General features: G+C 51.6%; 4 protein-coding genes across 4 annotated transcripts; 3 read left to right on the top strand and 1 right to left on the bottom strand.

The window, feature by feature from the left end:
- Positions 1-1,946: 1,946 nt before the first annotated feature.
- V2A60_002345 (uncharacterized protein) lies at positions 1,947-3,450 on the top strand (the record flags this gene model as incomplete). Its single annotated transcript, XM_083253696.1, has 2 exons — positions 1,947-2,543; positions 3,229-3,450. The coding sequence occupies 2 exons, from the start codon at positions 1,947-1,949 to the stop codon at positions 3,448-3,450; spliced, it is 819 nt and encodes a 272-aa protein (XP_083109822.1).
- Positions 3,451-6,091: 2,641 nt separating this feature from the next.
- On the bottom strand, positions 6,092-7,477 carry V2A60_002344 (uncharacterized protein; the record flags this gene model as incomplete). Its single annotated transcript, XM_083253695.1, has 1 exon — positions 6,092-7,477. One exon carries the CDS (start codon positions 7,475-7,477, stop codon positions 6,092-6,094), a length of 1,386 nt encoding a protein of 461 aa, XP_083109821.1.
- A 10,349-nt stretch (positions 7,478-17,826) lies between these two features.
- V2A60_002343 (uncharacterized protein) lies at positions 17,827-19,652 on the top strand (the record flags this gene model as incomplete). Its single annotated transcript, XM_083253694.1, has 4 exons — positions 17,827-18,222; positions 18,276-18,674; positions 18,744-19,498; positions 19,559-19,652. The coding sequence occupies 4 exons, from the start codon at positions 17,827-17,829 to the stop codon at positions 19,650-19,652; spliced, it is 1,644 nt and encodes a 547-aa protein (XP_083109820.1).
- A 1,441-nt stretch (positions 19,653-21,093) lies between these two features.
- Positions 21,094-21,555, top strand: V2A60_002342 (uncharacterized protein; the record flags this gene model as incomplete). Its single annotated transcript, XM_083253693.1, has 2 exons — positions 21,094-21,319; positions 21,368-21,555. The coding sequence occupies 2 exons, from the start codon at positions 21,094-21,096 to the stop codon at positions 21,553-21,555; spliced, it is 414 nt and encodes a 137-aa protein (XP_083109819.1).
- Positions 21,556-26,033: the final 4,478 nt, after the last annotated feature.

Below are 26,033 nucleotides of genomic sequence, written 5' to 3'. Positions count from 1 at the left end.
GGCGCATGGAACTTCATGAAATCCATAACACCGTTTGAGTGTCCTACAAGACTGAAGTTTAGTTCGTATGTGGCGTGGAAACTACATAGTATGGTTGTTATCAGTGGTTATGATAGGCTCTGAATAGTTTGACCTGTGCATGAGCCACCCGCCACCACTTTCTTTCTGCAGTTGGCGCTTTACATCAGCGCAGAGGTAGTGCAGCCACCTGAGAGCCACGAGACGAATCCCTAAAATTACATTTATGGACAAAAGGGCGTTACCTATATACGCTTTACGAACCAGTGCCTCTTTCTAAGCAACAGGGGGCAAAAGTGGCAAGAGCTTTAAGTTACGTATACAATTGTACCTGCCTAGTCAGAAATAGCGTCTACTATAGAAGCTTCTATGGGTGTCATATTCTTTTGACTGCGCTAATCTGTCAGCAGCGGCAGGTCTAGTAGTTCCTTGGCCAACTGGGCTTAGCTTTACAGTGCGACCCGAAGTAAGGCGCTAAGCCTGGCGCGTATCCAAAACACATGGCTGGACATTCACGGAGCTGACTGTTCCTTTCGGTATATTTTGAATCAATAAGAGCTTGAGAATAACGCAATGACGTCTGTTGCGTCCTGTCGCGGTGGTTTGAGGTTTGTGTGGCGTGAGCTCTGATTGATAGCGCTTGCCTCCGACTCGACAATGTCTTGAAAACATTTCTGGGAGCTCTCTCGCCCTAAACCAACGACTTCCAATCGCACGATATCGGTTAGTCGTCGTGTGTCGAGGTATTGGCCGACTTCATGTTTCGCCATTCGGTAACCATTGCCGACCTGCAGACCGCGAATTAGCCAAGATGATTCCACAGACTGGCTAGGCTTAAGGCACCACTTGAACTTACGGCTCTTCATATGAAATTGGTATGTGTTCAACGACACAAAATTGCAAAAAATGTCTGGTGATTTCTTGACCTTCAAAGACAACCATAACATCTCCTCTCGATGATTTGCGCTGTGCAGATTCGATAGGTTCCTTCATGATGAGATGAACTCGCCATGCTTGCGGACTTGCTCTCACTGTAGAGACGTCCTCTAAATTGACGTTGAAATCATGATCATCTTTTGCTGGCTTCCACTCCAGGAAACTGAGTACGCCATATATAAGACGTCTATCCGCCGCAAACCAGCACTGGGGCTGTGCGGACGAGTCAGTACTGGTGAAACGGCCAGTTTTGATTTGATGGATCCCCCAGCGCCTATCAGTAATTACGAAAGCGGCTTCGGGCATTGCGATTAGTCTCGGTGTAGTTCGGACAGTCTTGTCGCCCAATGGACTACTATAGGTGTCGTGGTTCCCATCTATTGAAGTCTCGGGCCGTGTCTGGGTCGCAGATGGCTTATCGGGGCTTGCCATTGCTTCATCAAGCTCAGAGCCGAGTTTCTCTTCCATTGTAGAAGCCACTGGGGTCTCAGAAGTGTTGGAGGCACCATGGCAGCGTCCACGTACCCATTCGCAGTTTCCGCAACGACGAAAGTGGTCATCGTCGATTTTGATGCATTGATCGAACGGACCCTGGTTTTTTTTCTCGCAATACGTGCAAGGCTTCTTCATCACTTCCCCAGATGCTTGTATCATACACGAAACAATCTTGACGCGACGCAACCACGGCTGCAAACGTGGGCGCATCCGGCCAACATCATCGTAATCCCGCTGACGGGCATCGATACGAGTAGCGTGAACTACTCGGGCTGGAAGCTGTACAGAGTGCGCCAGGCTTGTACACTCCTACCCGGTGTTACTTGCGCCTGTTAATCTTCGAATAATAGAAGTCAATGCGAACGAACACCATATCGCCGTCTCTGGGTTGGGTGTTAGCCGAACCCGGGAAGAACAAAGGGCACTACTTGACTAGTAGTCATGTAGAGTAGGTAAATGTCAGTCAGGGAACGACGTTGTGTCACGTGGAAATTCGCATGTGGATCCCTAGACACAACCCAGCCCAATCTAAGCATCCCGGCCCAACACCAGCACCAACCATTCAACTGGACGGTGACAACCACCCAACTGGGACGGTGACTACCAAACGCCAGCCATGGCGCAAGAGGAAGAAATTGAGCGGCTCAAGAGGGCGCTCGAGCAGCAACGGCGCTATCGGCTGCCTCTTCCGGCTAACCGTCACCGGCTTTGGCTACACGCTCGTGGCCAAGGGTGTGCAGTCGTTCCACGCGCACCGGCTCTATCACGAAGACGTCATATACAAAAAACTGGCGGCGCAGCAGGGTATCCTAATCCCCATGTGTCTTGGCGTGGTGAAACTCCGGCTGCCGTATCCAATGACGAACGGCAAGCTCGTGACAGATATGCTGCTGCTCTCATACGCGGGGACGCCGCTGTATTCGCCATCGTTGCATCGCCGGCTCGAGGCGCGGCGGGTGGACGTGGATGCAGAGGCGTGTCGGACGCTTGGGGAGCTACAGGCGCTTGGGGTGGAGGACGAGGATGACACGAGCAATGGGAACCTAACGTGGTGTGAGAGCGTGGGGCGGGTCATGAAGATTGACTTTGACCATGTGCATGTGTGGGAGGTGCAGCATCCTACTACTACTACTTCTATAGCTGCACCGAATAAGAAGAAGCGGCCTGCTGATGGGCCGCCGCCGGGGGGGCTGGTGTGGGAGGAGTGTAGGCAGAAGAGATGGCAACAGGGGCAGCGGCACTTGACAGTAACAAGTTTGCTACTGGCATAGGTAGAATTAAATACCCAGAGATTGTTTATAGGCCTGTTGGATATTAGCTGGCTGGTTGAATGTCAATTGATTAATTGATTCTTAATGCTTCTATATTTCACAGAAGTTGGTCTGATAAAACTCACCGCTTAAAAAAGACACTCCACGTCCGATCCATTTGCCCAGGAAGCGCTTGTTTTCGTTGAAGACACGCTATAAACACGATAGGGGTTTCCTTACTAGAGCGTATCACTTTCCAAGAAGTTGATCCTCTTGTTTTTTATATATCATAACCTTACATGCCTGGTCGTCGACTGCATCGCCTCGTGCCTCTTTAAGGTAGCATTGTCCCCGACATGGGGTATCTTCTGCCCGGCTGCTGCAGTAGTCCATTCTCCGCCCTCAGTCCCGCATGTAGTGGGCGCAGGACCCTGCTGGGCATTGCGACGAGAAGACAGCTAGGTGCTGTATTTCGTGTCGCGCTCCTCGTCGCATCGCAACGTGTGAAAGCTAACGCGTCAGCGAACAGCCACCTCTCTCCTCCGTCCGACTCCTCGACCGAAATGCCGTCGCGCCCCGAGATGACCCCGACCAGCTCCTGACGCTGTTGCCCGCGTTGTATCGCAAAGAGTCCGGTGACTTGGCCGCCGCCGGCCAGCATGTCACGGCCCGTGTCGAGGAGGAGCTTGATCTGCGGCGACCGACTAACATACAGGGCTGGCTCTGCGTGGCCAAGGCTACGACAATATAACTGTGGATTCACGATCGCTCTGGCGCCTATAGCTCGGGCGAGTTTAACATTCATCACGAACCGGAGAAGTTGGCGCGTGCTTTTGTTGCATATGCCACCATGGATGACAATGCGATGGGGTTGGATATGTCTATCGAGTGGAAAAACAGCCATCGTTACATCACAGTGGAAGATGGCAACGGCGATGATAAACGTGTGGAACTGAACGGGCTGCTTGTCAGGCAACGGGCCGTTGTGTGCAGGGGAACAACCAGACAGGCCATTGGAAGCGCCGATGGGAAATTAGACGGAGGAAACTATCGAGTATGAAGAATTTGGTGTGATTGATGATGCTCTGTGTTGCTAACGGGCGTAGGCTAGATCCGCGGTGCCAGAAGATGGTGAAAAAGTGCGGGTTGCGTTTAAGATTTTAGCAAGGGGCGAATGGTTAGTGGATCAGGAGGTTGTGGCGGATACGGAAGATCCTCCTGAAGATCGCACAGTGGAGGACGGACTTGTAGAGCTTGCCTCTGAGCGAGGATGTCCTCCCAGGGGGGCTGCAGCCGAAGCCCCTCATCTATCACACCGCCAGTTTTGAGGCCGCAGGTGGCTTAAGGCCGAGCTCGTTACAGCCTATTGTGCCGAAACCACCTCGTCCTTTGTTTCCAGAGGTCTCATTGCCATTACCTATAATCAATTAGATTGAGCCACTAATGGGAGAACGCCAACTTGCAATATTCCCAGATTTCGTATAGCTTGACACATGGCCAAAGTGCTTTGTTGTACGCCTCTAGCGCACCGGTTGGCCTGCTATTCTCGGGACTTCCAAATTGTGCTGGAAGGTTCTCCGTCGCACTGCTGATTGACTCGCAGCTGGCCGGGTTGATCTCGAGCAGCATCTGCACGTCACTAACAGTCATTATAGAAGATATGCTTGTTGGCGCGGTCATAACTGAATGCAAGCCGCAGAAACTGAAGATGATGTTCATTACCGAAGCTGAATCAGTTACCGCCGGCCCAGTGGTGTAGCAAGACGTGGGCGCTGCGGTCATGGATGGTAGAACCGTTGTGATCATTGTAGTATTTGCCGTCTGAGCTTGAGTGTTGGTCGACGGGAGGCCGATTGGCGAAGAACGAGCGGGGGTCGCCCCATTCGTTACGCCTATATCAGGCCGTGGCTTCGTGCATGTTGTGATAATTCGTTTCGGTGGAGGGTCTTTCACAAGGTAGCCTCCGTCGTATCGGAACCCAGACGGTGCGGCACTCTCATATGCCACCGTATATGTATAGAATGCGAGGATCTTGTCAATATCCTCTACACTGAGTGTGTTCAGCGATTTAAACCTTTTTGCGACATTGGTGCCGAGCATTAAGACCTCGTCGCCGCACTGAGGCACCCATAGAGCTGTCTGTTTTGCGGAAGCGAGTGCGACACAAAAGATTATCAACGAGATTGCCTTCATGCTTCGGATTGCGACTAAGGGCCCTCGCCTCGATTTTACCTATCTGTTCTATACCTGCTTATTCTTGGACTATATATTATCCACCGGTACAGTACCGGTACATACCATAACAATTTTAGTGGGTGTCAGTTTAGGCTACTCCCTGTAGAGCCAGAAATAGCGGCCATCTGTTCCCCACCCTCTACTAAAAAAGTCCAGTTTGTGAATGCGAAATCTCGTTCTTGGCAAGGACGGGGTAATTGGAAAACGCCGATTGAGTTGTACGATATCAATCGTTTTCTACGGCCAGGCAAGCCTGGGCCAGCCTGAGTAGAATTTCTGTCCAGCCTAAGCCTGCCTACACACCGGCAAATTGTAGCCCAAGCCTGCCTGCACTAAGTCAAAATGTTGCCTAAATCTGCCTGGACATGTAAATTTTGCTCTCAGCCCGCCTCATCCTTGTCTGGATATAGCGGGTTGCTCGTCTTGACATGACCCCAAGCTGAGGCGAGGCTGGGCGGATGATTACACCGAAGCTAGCGGACGAACTTGACACGCGGAGATCCGCAGATAGGCAAATAACCGGCGAGCTCATGTTGCCTGCATAATTGACTGAGGTCCTCCTCCAATTCGTGCCTTACAGGTCGTGCACGAAGTTGTCGTGACCCAGTTCGCAAGTCCGAGTCTCGGCATCATTGTCCGAGCTGCTCGCGCAAAGGTTCAAGCCGCATGCATTGCTAGATGAACCTAGAATAGTTGCTGGCCAGAACAATGAACTGCCTTTTCGGATCTCGTAGCCGTATTTACAACCATAGGCCACTCGAGCTGTTTCGGATTTCTGTCGCGGCATGCACCGTGCGTAAAACGGCGAGGTGGGGTGCTCAACCGTGGAGGCCACGACATGAAAAGCTGGATGCAACAAATGCGGCTATTCCCTGTACTACTACAAGCATCATGTTCATCAAAAAGCAGCAAACGATTGCCGAGGAACGACTGTTGTGGTTCCAGCCTTTGGGCTTCTCCAAGTTGACAGCTCGAGGAAGCACTCATACACAGCCGACGAAGCTCGAGCAGTAAATTTCTCGATGGTCTCAGCAGATCCTTTCTGCGAGAATACTGCACAGTATGTGTCAATGTCATTCTCTATAACTCTCGATCACGTTTCGAATCATAAAACTAGTGCTACCCATTCCCTCTACTGCATAGTTGCGACATCTTCGTCACTGGAAAGTTCTCTGCTTCTTATACGCCTCTTCAGTCCTTAAGTATGCCTGCCTCAGAGCACCAATCATCCAATCTAACTCCGCCTCCGTGATCGTCAGTGGTGGCGCCAGCAAAATATGATCGCCAGCAAGACCGTCTGCGGTGCCGCTCCCAGATAAGATAGCCACGCCGCTATCGTGTGCAAACTGTCTGAGTCTTGTTCCAAACGCAAATTCTTTGGCTAATGGTATTTTCAAGCGCTTATCGGCGACGAACTCGATTGCCCAGAATAGCCCACGGCCCCGAATGTCCCCCACAAACTCGAGCCCTGCAAATGTTGCGCGCAGCTCCGTTCCCAATCGGTCACCTTGCCTTCTGCAATGATCTAAGAAACCTTTGCTACGGATGACGCGCTGCACAGCAAGAGCGGAAGCGCAGCTGACCGGGTGCGCCTGGTATGCGTGCCCGTGAATGAAGCCTCCAGCCATCTCGACCGTTTCGTGGATTTTTTTATTAATGAGCGTTGCCGCCAGGGGCAGGTAGCCACCCGAGAGCCCTTTGCCCATGACCACAATATCGGGATGAACGGCACCCTCAGTCTCGAAGGCAAAGTAGGATCCGGTGCGACCGTTTCCGCACATAGTCTCGTCAAGAAGAAGAAGCGCCCCGTACTTGTCACAAACGCGACGCACGCCCTCGAAATAACCTCTAGGCGCCTCAATACACCCGGCTGTCGAGCCGCCAACCGTCTCTGCCACGAAAGCCGCCACATTCTGTCGCCCAATGCGACAGAACTCGGCTTCGACTTCGTTCACCAATCTGGCAGCATACTGAATCTCGGTCTCGTCGCTACCTTTGTAGCGATAAGCATATGCGGGGCTGACAAAGCTAACATCGAGCCTGTCGAAAGCTTCTTCGTAAGGCATCTTCCTGCCGGGGTTGTCGCTGAGGCACATGGCTCCAATTGTATTTCCATGGTAAGATCTCTTCCTGGACACGAAATGTGTCCGGTGTGGGTTGCCAGTGGCGCGATGGAATGCTACAACGAGCTTCATGGCAGCTTCGATGGCATCACTGCCAGAGCTCGAAAAGTAGGCCTTAGACAGCCCTTGCGGAGCTGTTCCTCGGAGCAAAATATCGGCTAATTCTTTGGGAGCGGTCGTCGTGTGCATGATGGGGTGGGCGTAGGCGACGCTTTTCAGCTGTTCCTGGATAGCAAACTTGACCGTCTCATCACCATGACCAATGCTTGCGACGCCGCAAGCATCCAAGACAATGTGGTTGTTACTGAGTGTTGAGCAAGTCCCTGCCGCTGATTTGACCAACGAAGGATCATTCGTGGGTTGGGTATGAAGGAGAGATACCTCCGATGGGCTGTTGGAGGTGCTGCAAGCCGGATGCATCGCTGATTGGACGGTCAACATTCGATTGCGATGGAGAAGAGTGAAAATCAGTACTCTCAAGTATATCGTTCATTCTGCGTGTTATTTATAGAGACAGCTGCTCAACATGTATTTATCGTCATCTCAGAAAATTCGAGTGATGGGAAACGAGCCACGTTTTCAGCCTGGCCTACGCCGAACGTCCCAGCTGAGGATCCTCTTCTCGTTTCATTAGCATCTGTTTTCTGCTACAGATGTGACCCGCATGTACCGGTACAAAAAGACGGCTGTGATGAGCGCTTTTTTGATTCTCAACTATGTCACGAGCCTTTTTACGCTGGTGACTCGCGGAATTGACTGCGAGAAGGCCAAAAATATTGGCAACCATACCAAACCAAACCAAACCAGAAGTTGATTACGCCCGGTGACTAAACAGCCAATTTGGGCTCGCTAGCTCAGCTACTTTACATGTCCAAATTGACATCTTTGCCTCCTGCAAGCCCATGAGTGTTCAATCTCTCATTTCTGCTTTTGCTCCCGTTTCCCCTTTGGCACGGGTTCTCGTGAGGTGCTTTTGAAGGCTTCAGCCCTGTGCAGGTTCAGCATCCCTGGATTGCCATGTAGGAAAGAATCTATATTCGGCAGGTGGAGCAGCTGCTGTCAGCCGATGCATGTCAGCAGAATCACGGCGCTAATCAAGACTCAGGATAATCAATTTACGAACGCTGAACCTGGACTTGTCTGTACCGTGATTAGCGACACGAATGTTGTATGTTGTTAGGTACTGTACTTACCTACCGGTGCCGGTGAGTACCTGTACAACAAAGCGTTTCAAAACAGGAAGCAAGTATAACCAGCATGCAGCGCCACCTCGTCAAGTATTCGAAACGCAACCACTGCCGGCCAGTATTTCCGCGCGGTTTTTACAAGTAGTGGCTTAACGGGTGGCATCAAAGGTGGCATCTTGCCTAGACGTAAACTCGCTCCATGTATTCGACACCCGCCTGTACAGTATGTAAGTACAAGCACGGCCAGAGATCAGAAATATTATGCGCATTGCAAAATAAACACAGGTGGGTCGAATGGGACGAGCTAATATCGGATCTTGTAACCGTGTCTTTCCTATGCAGAGGCCGCACTGCCGTGACGGGCCAGACCAAAGCTGCGCTTGTCAAAGTTGGCAGATTTAAAGGCGTGAACTGCCACCGTACAGTGTCCGCATACATCATTCTTGGCTTGTTGCGCGATGCATAGGCAGTCGCACGGCGTCGATGGCAGCAGACTACGAACTCCTTGTGGCTGCCAACTGGTACCTGTACTGCATAGGCTGTGATCTTTTGACAAAGATAGAGCGTTCCAATAAGAACCGCCGTCTTACTATACTATCCGAGCTATTTCTGCGTTCCGCTCACCGTCCGCTGCTCCGCATCACATACTGTCGGAGATGTGCCCTGCCATTTGCGGCCGCAATATCATCAGCAGCGTGGACTGATATCCTTATCAACCGAACCATGATCGAGGAATCGAAGCTATGGGAGCGTCTTGTGTCGGAGAGTAACGGCTCCACTCCAGAAAGTGCAAATGGAAGCTGCTTTCTCATCGAAAATCCTAGGTGCATATTATTGAGCACCGAGTTTACGTATTGTATCACAGACTACGGAAGGGACTACATGACGTTGAACTCGAGATATCCTGCACTATCAAGAAGAGATTTTGGTCGATTTGAAGCTCTAGATGCGATTGACCAGTCTTTTTATCAGAATGCTCTCTAGCAGAATGCTTTCAACATCTGTCAAGCGGCGGGTCTTGGAGATGGCCATGGAGACGGCGCAGGCCATGCATTCGCGTCTGAGCAGCCAGCATCACTTCCATGCCCGCTAGAGATTCAATTTGCGACGTAGAATGACCCCCTACAGCGCTAAAGGCTGCATAGCCTGTACCCCGCCACGAGCGACCCGTCCTGGCGTCTCGTCGTGCTGCGGTGCGACAGTTCCTCAAGCCGGCAATCGCACTTGTCGCAAGCCTGGGGTTACGCAATACTGCGATGGTGCTGACTAAACTGTTTGAGGAGCAAGACCGCGCACAAGGCCACTGTATATTCAGGCATCGAGAAGCTGTTGACAGCCAACGCATCCCGTAGCAAAGCGCAGTTTGGGTCGGCAATTGCCGAGTGGCAGACCGCGTCAGGTAGGCGTGGCGATTGTCGGCCAGGGTATGGATCTAGACCGAGACGTAGTGCCGGACCAGGACTTACCTCGGATATTTTCGCAGATCCTCCGGATGAGGAAAGCTCGGTCTCGGTGATCAACGCACTATGCAAAGTGATCAAGGAGGCCAGCTCGAAGTTTTTGCCGCCAGCTACTGACCGTGGGCAATGGCCTTATCAGAATGACTTTTTGGGCCGCCACTAGATGCCGAGGCCGGAAAGCAACTATTCCGTTGCCACATCTCCGTCGTTCTCGCAAAGAGTGGCCCTGCTAACAAGATGATGGACCTGCATATTCTGCACCGTAAACACGCCGCCGGAGGCATGACCAAACGCAGAACTAGTAGGCGGACTGCGAATGACTAGATGACGGATAGCAGGTGTGGACGCGCTACTGGATGTTTGGTCCCCAGAGCCTTTGAAAATCCGGGGCAATGCTGGGTGTGTTCGTGGTCGACCAGATTGTGCCACGCTCTGTTATGGCGGACTCGCATATTATCCGCATACGAGACACTTCCTGCAGCCTCACACTGCATCAAATTCTTGCTTCCCATCCCCAGAGCCAGACTTTATCGCGAAGCAGCCTTGGATTCCTACTTGTTCGGGTGGGGCGTGTCCAGGACAGAAGTGTCAACGCGACTGATTGCGGCTTACGTCCGCTCCCAAATACAAATCCTCCGCAGGCCTCCACAGCAGCAAGTTTATGCTTCACACGGCTTAATGCTAGGCTTCGAAGCGGAATTTTTGAGATTTGCAATTGGCCTCTTAAATTGCTAAAGAAGATGTATATATTCGCGCGAGAGACGCCGTCTTAAATTGAAGTACACCACGTCGTTGATTCGTGGCGCACATTTCATGTTACGAGATGACAGTCCTGACGAGGCACTCCAGGCGGCAGAAAGAGGCCGTCCGCAAGCGCGGCCCCAGTCTTCGGGGCAAAGCTCAGCAGTTAGGGCTAAAGGGTAATATTCGCGTGATCGTCATTCAAGAGGATCCAACGCACGGTGTATGGCACATTGTGAAGCATTGTCCTCGAGGCCTGGCTTTTCCAGATATAAATGGGCTAGTAGGTGCCCAGAGACCACGACGTAGACATATCGCTGACTAGGCTATAGCTTGAGGAATACGACAGAACCGGGCAAGCACCCCGCGTGCGCCCGTGCCGGAAATACGCCTCGGCACACCATAATGCCCGGAAGGTTTCAGTGCGCTACCCACAAGATGATGAAGTCTCCGACGACGAAGTCTCCGACGACGAAACCGTGGCAATGAGCATGGGCTCCACCGAGAGCGACAGTGCAGATATACAGGACGTGGGGAGTGAAAATTGTGTGGTCTTCAAAGGCTTCGGGGAAGGGGCGGAAAAACTGAAAGGCCACCTGGACGACGATCCAGTCATGGTTGATCAGATGATCAAGATGCAACTTGAAGAAACGGGCTCTCAGATGCACCGGAGATTGCTTCGATGGATTTGGAAAAGCTGATATGGGAGAACGTCATTGATCGAGCCGTCGCCAGACGACCGAGTTGTGTACGTACGCAGCTTAGCGTGTCTCAATTTAGAGCAGTATCTTTCTAGTATTTGAATGAAGAACGGACTCAGCTCGACCTGTTCTGTGTCGCAGCATTCCCTTTGATGTGATCGTGATGACCCTGTCTTTACATACCGCTATCCACTTCCATTGGCCCATCTCTAGAAAAAACGGCACGATACATATCAAAAGCTGAATTGATTGCAAGACTAAGCGGGATGGACAACAACTTCTAGGCGCTCTCCGCTACCGGGCACGGCAATACCCAAATCCTGGTTCTATGTCAAACGGCTACAATGCGTAACAGCAAAACTCCGGCCACGGCCTGATGGCCTCCTACTGTACCGGTAGCTGTTTGCATGGTTCCTCTTTTTTAGCGCTGAAGGCGCTCCTTTTCTCCAGCGGCCTCGCTTCGGGCCTGTTACTCAACTACCGCAGGATTGTGCAGAGGTATCTTGCTCACTCATTCTTACCATCTTCCCTGCCGTTCGCTGCGATCGCCTGGCGCAGGGGTGTCCCACACGTGGTATGAGCAGTTTCTTGCTACCGACCCCCCATGCCTGTCGCTGAACTGACGAGCATTTTTGTGCTGCCCACCCCCACCGTGCGCTACGAGCTCCTTCCGTAGCGGTTTCCAACTCTTGGCATGAGTAGTGTCTTTCTGCCGCCCCCGCCGTGTGCTATGAAGGCCCGGCGCAGGGGTATTCCACACTTTACATGAGTAGTAGCTTTCTACCTGCTAAATCGACATGAGCAATTTTCCGCAGCCCACTCCCCCGTACGTTGCGAACGCCCGTCGTAGGGACTCTACTTTTGCCATGAGTAGTGATTATGTACTCTTCACCATCCCGTGGCGCATACTGCGGCCGCCCATGCTCGGCTCGCATCAGTCGCGGCTTTCTGCTCTCTGGTGCGGGCCTCCTACCTATATTCTGCGATCATGTAAAAAGGACAGTCTTTTCTCGACTGTGACCCTAGAGAGCAGAATGTAACCCTCCACCTTGACCCATTTTTGGCTGCTTAGGCTATGCATAATTGCGTCGCTGTGAAGAAGCGTGGTCTGGCCTTGGAAAGGAACATCAGACGGCTTACCGATATGACAAAGCAAACATCCTATTACTTTTGCCTACTAGGATGCATTCTTGCTTCGGCACGTTACGCACCACTGCCCTGTTGCCAGATCTGAACGCGATGGTAGGCACGCAGCGGGATAGCGCAGCAAGTCCATTCCTGATGGCGATGTAGGTTCTCAAGAAAGAGGAAGCCGATATCAGAGCCAATCCTGTTATATCGGGTGGACGACAGGTACCCCACCAGCCTGCATTCACAGAACTAGCGTGATTGGCTTTAGTTGCTAGGTGCGGAACACATAACCGTTATTTCTTAAAACCCGTGCTACTTGGGTTTGGTATGCTCACCTGCGGCATAAACTCGATACTGGCAATGCACCAAGTATCGGAAAGCCGTCCTAGCCTCGGCCTCTCATCTCCCATTGTCCCATAAAGCAGCCATTCCTCACTCTACTTTTCGTTACATGCTTACGTGAAGAGTGGAGTAGGAGGGTTATCCGATGGCAATCCATAATTCGCGCCGCATCAATGTCGGGATAGCTACAAAAGATAGACCCTGGGCAGTTCTTCGTTCACTGGCATTCGCCCTACTCCTCTAACGATGGATGCTCTTCAGTATCAGGACAGCGCCCATGGCCGGCTCTGTGAGCAGTTCGCAGCCTACGTTACGCAGAGTAATACTCAGCTGCAGCGCGAGCGGGCTTTGCTGCAGAATGAGCGAGCGCAAAGCGACGAACGTTTGCGACAAGTCAGTGTTTACGCCGAAGACCAACGACGCCAGCTAGATGAGCACAGGAAAGAAACGGAGAGGCTACAGAGGGAATCCCAACAGCTTCGCAACGATAACCAGATCCTCACGAATGTTGTTACATATCTCCAGCGCGAAATGAGGACTCAGAGATGTTGGTTAGAGGACCTCAGGCAGCAACTAGGGGCACAGAACCAAGCCATGGGAATGCATGACCCAAGCTCTCAGCAGCCTCTTCCGACCATTCCCTCACTATCACTGATACATTATGAACCACCGCTCCAGGAACCATCGCAGCAGACAGGTACGGCAGGCGTGGAAAGCTGATTTGCATTTATCGCGCCCCCGCTGCGGCAAAGTGCTGGGGTAATTAGAGTTCGGCTTAGTATCATTACAGCAAATGGATGAGAGACAAAGATGAATTATTATTTTCAAAAAAAAAAAAAAAAAAAAAAAAGAAAACGCTGCCAGTCCAAGAGCCGACTCCTACCACGCAGATGTGGAGATAAACCAAGGGCAAGTTGAGTAGCGTGCGGTCAAAGCGGAGTCAATCCATGACAACTTGACCGGAGGATATGAATACATAGGAGTAAAACAAATCAAGCTGCCAGTGAACTGCGAGAAGCAGTCAAGGATGGAACGTGCAAGAATGTACAAAAGCGTGGAGCGCTGCGCCTGAAGCAAGGCGTGCAATGCTCACGAGAAGCATGAGTTGGGCACGTCAAAAATGTAGAAGAGATCTGAGGCTGCCCGACAGACATGGAAAATCGGACACTCGGGAGAAGTTGGTAGGCTGAGTAGGCTGGCTGGCTGGGTCTTTCTTGGTGATCGTAAGGATGATTCCGTTCGTTTAAGTGCCGCCTAGCCACATAGTGGTACGGCTACGGCGGCAAGTTAACCGATCGCCGCTTGCACTACCTCCATGCCCGCTTTTCAACCTGGTCCATCTGCCGGTTCTATTCTTCCTCAAAAGCATGGGATATCACCTCTGTGAGTCTCAGTAAACTGATACTGAATTGGAAGAGGAAATGTGTCACCATTTCTCGTTCACGGTCAGTGAGCCACCCAAATGTATTTCTTTGGGGCTGACACCTCCTAGAGGAATTATGCCGTAGGGTTGCAGCCGCATCAAAGTGTCAATATGCTGACATTGTTCATCAGTCATTGGCGCCAGGTTGTATGAGTTACACGATAGTTCCCATCTCGACTTGGCTCCAAGTAAAACAGGTTTCGGATGCGGATCTCGTTGAAGGACTGCACCCTGTCTCATACTGCCAAGGTTTGTTTCTGTACCTCTTGTGTCAAAAGCATTATTGCTGCGAGACGTTTGATTTCGCACTAAATTCTACTCGCGGCCATTCGTGGGCTTAGATATTCCTTCATCGTCAATGGTAGGCCGGAACCCAACTGATTGCCGCATCTTCCAAGTTTCCTCCTCCCCCACTTCGCGCCTCTCCATTTGTTCTTGTTTTCATTTGGTCCTCAACACTGCGCTTTCTTTTGTACAAATGGCTTTTGAACCTTTTCCGGTGTGGCAAGCTCTGGACCAATTGGTCAGTAGCAGTTTGGTACCAAGTGGCATTCTGGCTGTGCCATGCGAGGTCAGCAACTGCAAAATCTTGTTACCGGCCAGAGTAGGAATAAATCGGTGGACACTCTGGTGAAAGATTCGTTGGCGTATATTTTCCTGCTTCCATCGACCAAAAAACCTGGCTTCGAAGTATTTATACTTGGACCAAGGTATGTTGGAATGAATTTCAAGGCAAATTGACCCGTTCTTCAACTTGGTAAGTAAATGGTTTCTTGCGGAACCACACACACTGTGCGAAAGCCATGTTCGTAGACTGAGCCACTTGTCAACCTGAGAATATGTTAGGCAGACTTAGCGCAAAGTCAGCCCTGTCGGAGTCGACTCACCAACAGCCTTGATCCTACAGTGATAGCAAAGGAGCAGGTGGGGACTTGCCGAAATGGGCATCCACGCATTAGGTACCTAGAGTACGCCGTGACTTGCAGCTTCTCGCCACATCGCTGTTGATCGCTACCTTGAGATGACCCGGGAGCAACCGGAATTTGACAATCTGCCCACCAGAAATATTGTGCGCGTGTTCTTATGCGTTCGGCGTTCGACTGTTTAAGATTCTACCTCCTCGATACAGTACCGGTATATAATATTTAATGTGAAAGCAATAATAGCTTGTTGGCGGTTGATGCATTCTTTCTTCAGCCTTTTCGAAATGCGATTATGGAGGGGGACCGAACATATCGGGAGCTACTGCACGGTTCGACGATACGAAGCATAAACTGGCTACCTGAGCACCCTGACGATCCAGAAAAGGCTGAGCACATCCATCGTACTTAAATTTGACGTCCGTGATAGAATGGCAGCAGAGTGGCCTCCCCACCAGCAGGATGATAAACCGTAGAACCGAGCGAAGGCTCAAGTCGATATACCTTACGACGCAGGCCCTGAGCATAGCCATACTAGGACTCACGATTGCCATGCTGACCAGTCACTCATATCAAAGGGCGGGCATCTTTCGTTTGACGGTACAGAGACACAAAGTTTTTCATTTTCATCTCACTGAATATCGTATAGTTTGACAGCGGTCTCGATAACGATGTGACGACGACTCTGGGTTCTATGTATGTATGCTCCAGCGCGGCCTCGACGACCCGTTGCGTCTACTACTCTACCTTCATGTATTTGGCTGTTGTTGTGATGTTATGTTTTGTTATAAGCTCGGTTCTCAATAGTCTTCTGGTCGTCAAATCTAGTGAGGCGCAAATTCGCATTGCTACAGCTGCCTTCGCCTTCCGGGCCGGCGGCTGTGCATTCCTCTCCATGGCGTTGGTTTTCGTGCTTGACAGTTACTTCTCCGCGCTGAGCGCGCTCAAGCCAGACGCAGACGGCAAAATCCAGGCAGGGCTGGTTTTCTGGAGTAACAGCGTGGTCAACGTTACATTTGCGGTAGTATTGCTGGCCAGCGATATTGTGTATCGTAAAGCCACCCAAAACTGGGCTTGGTCAGGCGCGCACTACACGATCACGGGGAGCGCCGCCTAGGCTACCACGAGAGGAACCGGTAGGAGTCAGGCCGGTATGAAGAGCGCGAGAAAACAATCACGCTTGACTCCAGCATCCATAGACCAGCTTTGCAATACAATTCTCATTACGTGCAGATGCACAATGCACAAGAACAGTATCTCTGCTGGGCCCTTGATGCCGAGCAGTTTTTCGAGCAAGAAGGGCCGAACATCTTACGGTTAGGGTTGCTCGGGTATCATGTATGCTGCACAGAAGCAGTCTCATGTGTATCAGCTCGTAATCAGTCGGTAGTGGAGCCCAAGAGTCATATTTCATATTCAGTTGCACTGTGGTCATGCTCAGGGGAATCCTGGACCGAGTCAGCCTTCCATCACAACGCCAGTGCTGCGGACCTCGTCAACTTACCGGGCGTGCTGGATCCTACTTAGGTCCACTACCGCGACATGGGCCTTTGGAAGTATTCTTCAACTGACCAGAAGCTGCCTCTCTTCTGCGACATCTCTTGGTAACATGTACCCTTCCGCCACATAGACCGCCAGATGCCTGTCCCTGTGACTGGATCCAAGACATTGGTCGGCATGCCGTGCTAGATGGGTACGGAAAGGCACAAGTGCGGCGTGCCAAGAAAAAGCTTTGTGAAATATGTCCAGACGCCTCACTTCTCCCAGGTACAGTATCGATGCTGCAAAACAAGTGGGAGTAGCTGTCACAGACGACGAAATTGATGTAGTACGGCTCGTGCAGCGCCACCTCAGCCATGACTCAGCCGGTCGATGTTTAGTGATCCACGGAGCGTCTACGTAGCCAGCGGGCGTGCTGAACTGAACTAAACATCTTATGAGGAGGTGATAGGTGCATCAGTGAGCTAAGTGGTGGTGCGCTATGGATGGAGACTCTATAGGGCTGCTTAGTGGCCTAAGGTCACTGGGCCAGGACCATATCCTCAACAACATCTGCCGCAATACTTGGCGTCTCGGAGACGCAGAGACCCAGCAAATTCAGGGACAGCATGCACGAAAAAGGCGCGAAGTACCACCTGACCCCACCTAAATGTGAAATGAGAGGGAAAATTGTCCCAGCGCTTTACACTCCTCACAGCAAGTCAACAAAGTCAATAGACATCATGCCACTGCGCAGGGCGCGTACAGCAGGTTTTGCGCCGGTGTCGCCAGTGCAGTCATCAATAAAGGATGATTCCATTAGCCGAATTGCAATGCAATTTGGGGTAACGAGTCTGGAAGTGCGGTCACATCTTGACGGTGTGGCGGATTCCACGTGGACGTTGTTAGCGAGGGTAAACAATCCGCCCCCATGGAGCATCTTCATCGAGAAGCTGGATGGTAGAGTATCGTCAAGAGACTCGCAGTCTCGCAAAGGGCTGACCTCGAGAAGCGACGCACCATCGATCCGTGAGGTGAAGAGGGCGTTGAATGACGCCGTCGAGCAAGATAAACAAGGTCATTTGTCGACCGTACCGAGCACAGCTCGAGCGAATTCACGTCATGACCTACGTGCTTCGAGGCCAGCCCAGTCTCTCTACAATGACTTCTCGAACAATACTCGAGCATTGCGCCCGCCCGAGGATGATTACATACAGGATTTTGGAGCTCAACCTAACGCAGAAAGTCGTTCAAATACTGAGCGCGCGCCTACCCTACAAGTGGAGAGTTTCATTCCGTCTACGGCATCGTCCAGAGTCAACCGCTCGCCTCCGTCACTGGTACTGAGACTGATACGACACCATGCTGAGGAAGCTTCCGTGAGAATGGACGAAATCAAGGTTCCGGCAGTTGCCCTCGCAGAAACGATGGAAGAGATCGATGCGCGACTACGAGACTGCTTCCAACGTTTTCGCAGTCTCCGACCGACCGACGCCGATCAAAGTATTCAGGATGACATTATACGACATGCTGGCGAGCGGAGGATGCTTGAGGTTGATGGTCTTCGAGATGCCGAAATTATATACGAGGAACAGACCGCATCTGTTCTTCAAAAGTTATCAGATCAGTTAATAACAGCACTCGGGTCAGCTGTTGTTAAGCAGTCACTGCAAAACATCGGTCCTCAAAACATCAAGTATATCCCGGATGATTTGCTCAATGGAGCCCTCCCAATTCTAGAAACTGCGCAATCAAGAGTCATGTCTGGTTCGCGAGATGAGGTAAGCTATCTACCGCGCATTCGTAGCTTCGAAAGTTAATCTAGGGCTGAAAGAATCAACCAATCGAGAGTGTGCTCGAACCACTCCACAATGGTGCATGTCATTCACCCGACGACACAGCGCAACGCTCACGGAACAAACGACACCGGGAAGGCTCGAGTGACGACGAGGATAGAGGGGAAAAGAGACGCACTGTAGTCAACAGTCAAGCAAGTGCAGATATTGCAAGTGTGCAAGGCGGGGATACTTGTCTCGGCGAAGGGGCCGAGCACGATTCATCGGAAAAGGAGATGATCCGAAGGAGAGGCCGCAATTTGCTGAAAAAGAGCAAAGAACTGGCCGCCAAGGCGCGGGTGTTCGTCGCCACGGTCTACTGGGATCCGGTACACAAACGTCATCGCGTCGCGGCGGGGTTGCCCGAAGGGCAGACCATCCCAGACCTCAATAGACTTGTATGTAGTGACCAGGCCACTATCTGGAATGACAGAATGGTCGAGAAAGAATACCACTAACGAACGAAGGTTGCGGAAGAATTAGCTGGGAATCAGCCTGAACACGAAGTGCAGCGGGAAGAAGTGCGCGCAGGACGACAGTCACTGAGGCGTAGCGCCGGACTACGCCAAACAAGAGCCCACGGCACAGCGAGTCACGACGTCCGTACAGCCAGTGAAGGAATGCCAGAAGCAGAGATCACGAATGGCAGTGACAATGGCAGTGACAACGGCAGTGACAATGGCAGTGACAACGGCAGTGACAATGGCAGTGACAATGGCAGTGACAATGGCAGTGACAATGGCAGTGACAATGGCAGTGACAATGGCAGTGACAATGGCAGTGACAATGGCAGTGATGTCAGTTACGACTATTCTTCTAACGTCGAACCGCCGAGCGGTCCCGTCGTGACACAGAATGAATGGATGATTCACCAAGTCAAGACGCGGCTTTTCACGAGCGCCGAGTCGGTCGAACAATGCTGGAGATGGATAGAGGAGGACCAAATCCTCAGATATCTGGCACTCAAAAACAAAAAGACTGCTGAATGGAGCGTTCTAATTGACCATATTAACTTCAACATCAGGATGAAGGAGGTCGTGGAGGTGAGGGGGAGTGTGAAGTCGTTGCGCGTGCATCTGGTCATGGAGAAGAATTACGCAATCTTGAATCAGGATGAAACACCTCAGGGGGATGTCATGGTGGTCTTCAAGACGGAGGAAATCACGCGTCGATTCCTAAGATTCTGTCATGAAAGGAGTATGACTGTTGTTGAGCAGGAGCCGTGAGCATATCCCACATACCTCTCAATGTCACTTTAGTGAGCTAACATGTTCTTACGCAGACCAGTCATGGTCAACTTATGGCGAAACATGGAGTCCGCAATGCTCTTGCCGACCGGGGACCAATACGCCGACAAGATAGGAGCTTCTTCCTGATCTAATTTGATGGATAGCTGACTGGTCAGACACACTGTCATGCTGCGCCTACCTCGCGCACCTCTCCGGTCGTCTCGGTGAAATGATCTAGGTGATTCACCAGCAGAACTGCGAAAACTGCGAAGGTCTAACCACAGGGAAGCGGCTGGAGAAATGTTTTGACATCAGTCAAACATGCAAGCAAAATCTTTGAGCGCTTGCATAAGTTTTAGAAACCATTTTCAAAGTCGAGGCCGTCAGAAGGATAGCGGAGAGGAGAGCGCAGTTAGCTAGCGTGACAGACGGCTTGCGTGATATTGATCGATGTCTCACTGGGCTCGATTCTCGGGCGGGTTCCCGAGCATGGACCTGGTTTGTGTATGCAATCGTCACAGTACCCCCAATGATATACACTCGAGACGATCAAAATACTGTGACCTTGGCTGAGATGTAGAATATTGATGTACCTATCTTGCTTGAATGGGGCACCACGAAGTCCCAGGTAGCTAGACCGCTAGCCACTGTGCTCCGGCTGCTCCCCACAACTCCTCTGGCCTGTCACTATTTACGAAGATTGGGCCAATGATATGAGGTTAAGCACTGCTCTCGAAAATTTATTTGCTTTTTTTGCGGCCGGTTGCGCTGGCTACGCGTTGTGTGTCGCGCGACCTTGGCAGCACGAAATGCGAGTACCGAATGTCAATAACTACCCTAAAACCGCCATCCACGAATCGTGCAGGTGGTTAAGGCGCTCGATTATCAAGAGCGCAGGGGAGTTTATCCATTCGAACCCATGAAGTCAGAGCTCGTAAGAGGTCTACTGCCAAACACTCCTGGTCACCACGTGGCTTGAAGGTTCTTGGAGCAGCCTCATGGGAATCAACACGTCGCCAGCGCTAGCGGCATTTGGTGGCACAGGCGCCATGCCGTTGAGCGAACGTTATATTGATGGGAAAAGCATGATCATGGTTGACCAAAACCTCGGCTTTGCGTTTTCGAACTTCTTGCTCACTCCACGTTCGCACGTCCTTGGCTTGGGGCTCTCTCCTTATTCTGTCCACAAATGACTCCATAGCTCTGCCCTCCGCACAACCTAGTTGTCCTGGCCTCGCTTCCCAGAGCGGATCTTGGCTTCAGGCTGATGCGGCTGCTCACCAAAGACCTTTCTATCCAAGCACCTCCAGAAAATGCTGTCAAATGCTCAGCTTCTCCGCGCGGCGTAGTTGGGCCAAAATCGACTCGTGGTCTAGCTTTCCTGCATATTTTCTGAAAGTAGATAGCAACTTTGTGTTTCATCTGAAGTCTGCTCCGCCTGTTTCGCGGCCCGAAGCCAGACATCCAGACGCTGACTTCACATATGTACTATATAATATTGATATTACTGTTCATAATATTTGAATACATGTCTGTCTGTTAGACTACATGTTTCAAGCTTACGGGCATCTAGAAAGTCAAGATCATGATGGATGCAGTAGACCTTGTATCGTGTCTGACAGAGGAAGAGGCAAAAGCCGTTTTGCTCTTTCTCTGCAGAGATGACGAGACTTGCCAGACCATCGACTCTCTGACAACAACGCTACGTGAAGCGAATCGCACATCTAACACGACTTCGGCCGTGATATGCGTAAGGTGTGAGAAGGCTTTCACGCTGAAAGACAATGGCAACGAGGCTTGCATATATCATAAAGGTCTGCATTCGTTTGGACCCCATGTCGATACCCACTGACTCCCCTTAGGCAGACTGGAGCCCGATTACGACTCGGACTTCTGGGCCGACTATGACGAGAAGGTGTGCGGCGATGTAGACACAAAGAGCAATCGTAAGGATTATCCCGATGGCTTTTATTGGAGCTGTTGCGGGGAGCTTGGCTCGGAAGACGGCTGTAGGACCGGCGACCATCAGGCCGATCCAACAGCGGCGTGATCGCATGTGGAAGCATTTTATGTAGCATCAAGGAGGCACATGGAATGGACATTTAGATTATATAAAGTCAAATTCCAACCAGCTTCTAAGTAGGTATTTGTTTTTGCACACAGCACAAGGAAGGGACACAGATGTCATAGGTTCCCTCGTTTCCATACACCGGGAAGCGCCTCTAAGGCTTCTTCTCGGATCCACGACATGATATCTGGGCCTTCGGCATTTTCGTCTTGTCGGTGAAAATTAGTATCAACCGAACCATCCGCCCGTTCATATGACATCTTGTGGCCTCCTGTCCGAATCCCGTCCTCGAACTTATCTGCCAGATTGCGAAGATGCATTCGTAGCTTCAGTTGGCTCTGGACCTCAAGCTCGACCGCGTAGTTGCCTTTGAGCGCGTCTTCCACATTGCGTTGATATCGATTGGCAATGCGCGTCATGTAGTGACGCTGCTCCGTTGCAGTCTAGCGAGAGCTTCCCGAAGCTTCTATCCGATCCCTCTAGATAGAGAAGAAGTCCCTCTGAAGAATCGCATTTTCAACAGCAACGAGCTGGCCGACCAGGTCACTAAGGAAGACGCGAGAATGCCGGTGGGAGACAGCCTCCCGACATTGTCCTATTGCAAGCGTCATACGCGTAGACTATTGTGAGGCCGAGTTGGTACCGAACATGCTGCTAGCCTGTCGCAGGCCCTGGAGATGAGATTCCAGGACGTCAAGGGCCGGATACTGTGGCCTATGCAGCCCGCCGCCAGCACCCGTCTTGAGGCCTTCCGCGCCGATCCGTCGGCCGTAAGAATGCCCACGCCAAGCAGCGGTCCAAAGCAAAGGCTTCGTAGTTGTCCATGGCCAAATTCGGAAAACTGTGCAGATAACGAGAAAGCAATATTTCGCGCATCTCGCGTCAGAATTATGAAATGTCCACTGGCGTATTGCGTGTATGTCTCACCAAGTCGTTCATGGTTCTCGAGGGGGAACATGGCAGCCTTCGTTGTCTTTCCGCGCGTAGGGTTTCGATCAGTTTATCGATGCGAACGGTCGTTTCCAGGGCGAGTGTAGTATTTGCAACTGGCCGCAGCCTTTGACATCTCCATGATAATGGCGCGATGGCTACAGACCTCGTGAGCTGATGCCGCATAGGGCGCGTGCTGTACAAATAACCACTGTCTATGTCATCACTAACAGCCGAACAGGGACGCGAAAAGGCTGATCCATGGGAATTCTCCATGATTGAGGAGCTCGTGATGTGGATGATTACACGTACTCACAGTTTCCGGTCCGCGATCGGGTTAGGTGAAAGGCGGTTTGCGAAGTCGAGTAGCTGCTGGTAAGTAACTACTGCTGGTGTAGAGGGACAGTTGAAGGACAGTGCTCGTATTAACATGGTTTCAAATTCCATATAGGCAAGAAAATTTAATGGCCCTTTGGGGCTTCACATATACCATCTCTGAGCCTCTGTCGCATTGCTTTCGCTAGCTGCGTTGCAGCCTGTGCGCGGTGTTCTCTTTTGCGGGATTCCCATTCTTTGATTAAGCGCTTCGAATTTGCGGCATCCGCTTCGCTGATGAGGGAAGGCTCCCAGACTACCCAGAAGTATCTTTTCCCATCTATCATTTCTTCCCCTATCACCTCCTCCACGGGCCAGTCCGTCATTGAAGGGCGGGCGGCCTGGTCGTCGGAGTCATTATTCCTCGCGTTGTCGCCGTTGGGTTTCATCGGGCTGGCAAGATACGACGCAGATGTTGGAAGTTGGACGCGCACCACTTGTTAGGTAGCTTCAGCGATCTTTGTAGTCGACTCCGATTGGCGTTCGTCGATGCCAGTCACGCTATAGATCGGCCCTTACGGCGTCTCAGCACTGAGGCATATGGTTTAGCGGCGCAGCATGTGGCCTCTTTGCAGGTTTGGAATGGAACAACGGCTCTGCTGTATCATGCACTGGCGACGAGAGTTCGTACATACTATATAGGTACCTATGTATTAATATTGATATTAATAAATATCAATACCTACAAAAGGCGAAACAGATGTCCTTTTTCGTGTTGCATAAAATAATGGTTAGCAGCCATTCCGGGCTGCCGCGTAGCGTCGCTAGGTAACCACTGCGTACCTCGAACTTTTAGCGGAAATCGGCAGTGGAAGGCAGTTCTGGCTCTACACATTCACACCCACTTGTCATTCTTAGTGCCTGTAGGCAGCAGAAAGCTGATGCTTATGCATGGCGTGAGATCGCAGCGATGTTCGGTGCGCGGCATAGAGCAACGGGTCAATGGGGTGGAAAACCACCGCCCATACCATGGTTGAGCTGAGTAGCCGGCGTGCGTAGCATAACCAGCAAAAAGACACTGCTGATGATGGCAGGCCAGCACTACAATCGCAGCGTGTTCCGTGGGTTGGTGGAGCAGCAAGCTACCAGTTCACGCTGAGGATACATCAGCAGCCAGCGTTCACAGCATGTGCTAAGAGTTGTTGGGCGGCAGAAGCCGCTGCTCATGCTAGTCCCAGCACCAGGTACTCACGACATATTCCATGAGTTGATGGGGGAGGAAAGCCGCTGCTCATGTCCAGAGTGGGACCCCAGCGGGGGCAACATGCACAGCCAAAAAACGCTGCCCATCTACCAGGTCGATGACATCGACTGCGCGGACATCCACTGAAACCCCAAATCCCAACCGAGCTAGAATACATTCGTGGAGCAGGACGACTGGAAACAATGCCTCATTTGGGATTACGCGGACGACCTTCTGTATACGCCATGCGATAAGCCGTCTTCCGTTGGCCGCTCGCCCCCAAGCCGCTGACGATTGCAGGCCACATCTTCCGCAGAAGTTGTTGTGGTTGGTAGGAAGCGAGAGGCACCAAGCCGGCGCCGAAGTGCCCCGCGTGTAGGATTGGCATCACCCTGGCGTTACGTAGTCCCGGCAAGACCTACGTCCCCCTTACGAGAGTACGTCGAGGTGGAATCCGGAAGCGGCCGAGACGCGTGGGAGCCGCAGCCGCGAAGGGCCGCCTCTCTGACAGTCCAGCGTTAGCGGATGGGCAGCAAAACCCAGAGTATTTCTCTTCTAGAGACATAGTCCCATATTCGATGAATTCGCTGCTTCTGGTTCTGTTGATTGCCTCTTGTTCGGTTGTCGCTTCTCTTGCGGCGTCCAGGTTGGCCACAGGTTGCTTTTCGATTCAAGCACTTGTTGGCCAATTGTCAGTTTTAGCGGACATTCGCGAGTATGCGGAAACCAGTTGAGTGCTGGTCCAGGCAAGAAAGTGAATCCGTAAAGCCAGGGGCCCACGAACGTGGCTCACAGTTTGCTGCTGGCAGCGGCCGTAGGCTTCCCCCGCAAGGCTGTGAGCGATTTGCTGTGACCAACCGCGTAATTAGAAATCTGCTACCGCCGCTGCCTCGCTTGACGCCGTGGACATTGCTATATTACGTACCTTTCCATTGCTAATTCCATCAAGCCGACCGACAATGTCAATATCAAACACTGGGACAAAATCCAGCAACTGAGCAGGCCGCCTGGCACTTGCCGAACGCAAGATTGCAGGCAACGACTGCGGGCGCCGCCGTTGCGCCCGCTGTGGCGCCCCAGGTCGCGCCAGCGACGGCGTAGCAAGCCATCACAACCGCGGAGCATCCAGCTTGGCAAACACCATATGCCAGTGGCCCAGCTGTCGCTAGCCCAACAAGGAGTGGGAGGATAATTTTCTGGTCGCGCATGATCTCACTGTCGAGTTTGTGAAGTAGAAATTGGTTGGGAGTGGACTGGTCGTCCGTTCACAAGCCACGAATATATGCGCTGGGTCCCGGGGCGCTGTTCTAAGTTTGATCTATGGCTGACCTATTGCGGCGTCCGCTTGCTGCAGATTTCTATAAAGCACAAAGTATAATTCAGCTCCAGCCAGGCTGGTAAAGTCCGTAGGTATCAAGTTTCAAGACTCCGTATTTCGTGTTTCGCAGAAAATGTGCAGTCAAAAGGATTAGCCCCTTACCACATTGGGATACGTTATGGCAACCAGCCAAAGAGCCCAAAATTGCACACCACACCACGCAAACACCACTGCTTCCCAACCGAGTATCTCAAAAACCAGAACGAGTTGCGCGGAATGATCAACTTTGTAATATAGATTATCCAAATCTTGCACTAATTTCACAGCTGCGTGGCTAGCATAGGCTCGAAGACTGGTAGCATATAGAACCTGTCTAGTTTGTGGGCATCTAGGTCGTCAAAGCCATGATCGATGCAGCAGACTTGATCTCGAGTCTGACAGAGGAAGAGGCACAAGCAGTCTTACTCTTTCTCTGCAGACACGACGAGACCTGCCAGACCATTGACTCTGTTACGGCAACACTACGTCATGCGAATCGCATATTCAACACGACTTCGGCCGTAATATGCGTACGGTGTGAGATGGGTTTCACGATCAAAGAGAACGGCAGCGAGGCTTGTATTTATCACACAGGTACGTATTGATTTTGGACCC

Source organism: Cordyceps javanica, chromosome 1, assembly GCF_051103115.1.
Source record: "Cordyceps javanica chromosome 1, complete sequence".
NCBI classification, from domain to species: Eukaryota; Fungi; Ascomycota; class Sordariomycetes; order Hypocreales; family Cordycipitaceae; genus Cordyceps; species Cordyceps javanica.
The sequence above is the reverse complement of the archived record's forward strand: the minus strand, read 5'-3'. Positions and strand labels throughout refer to the sequence as shown.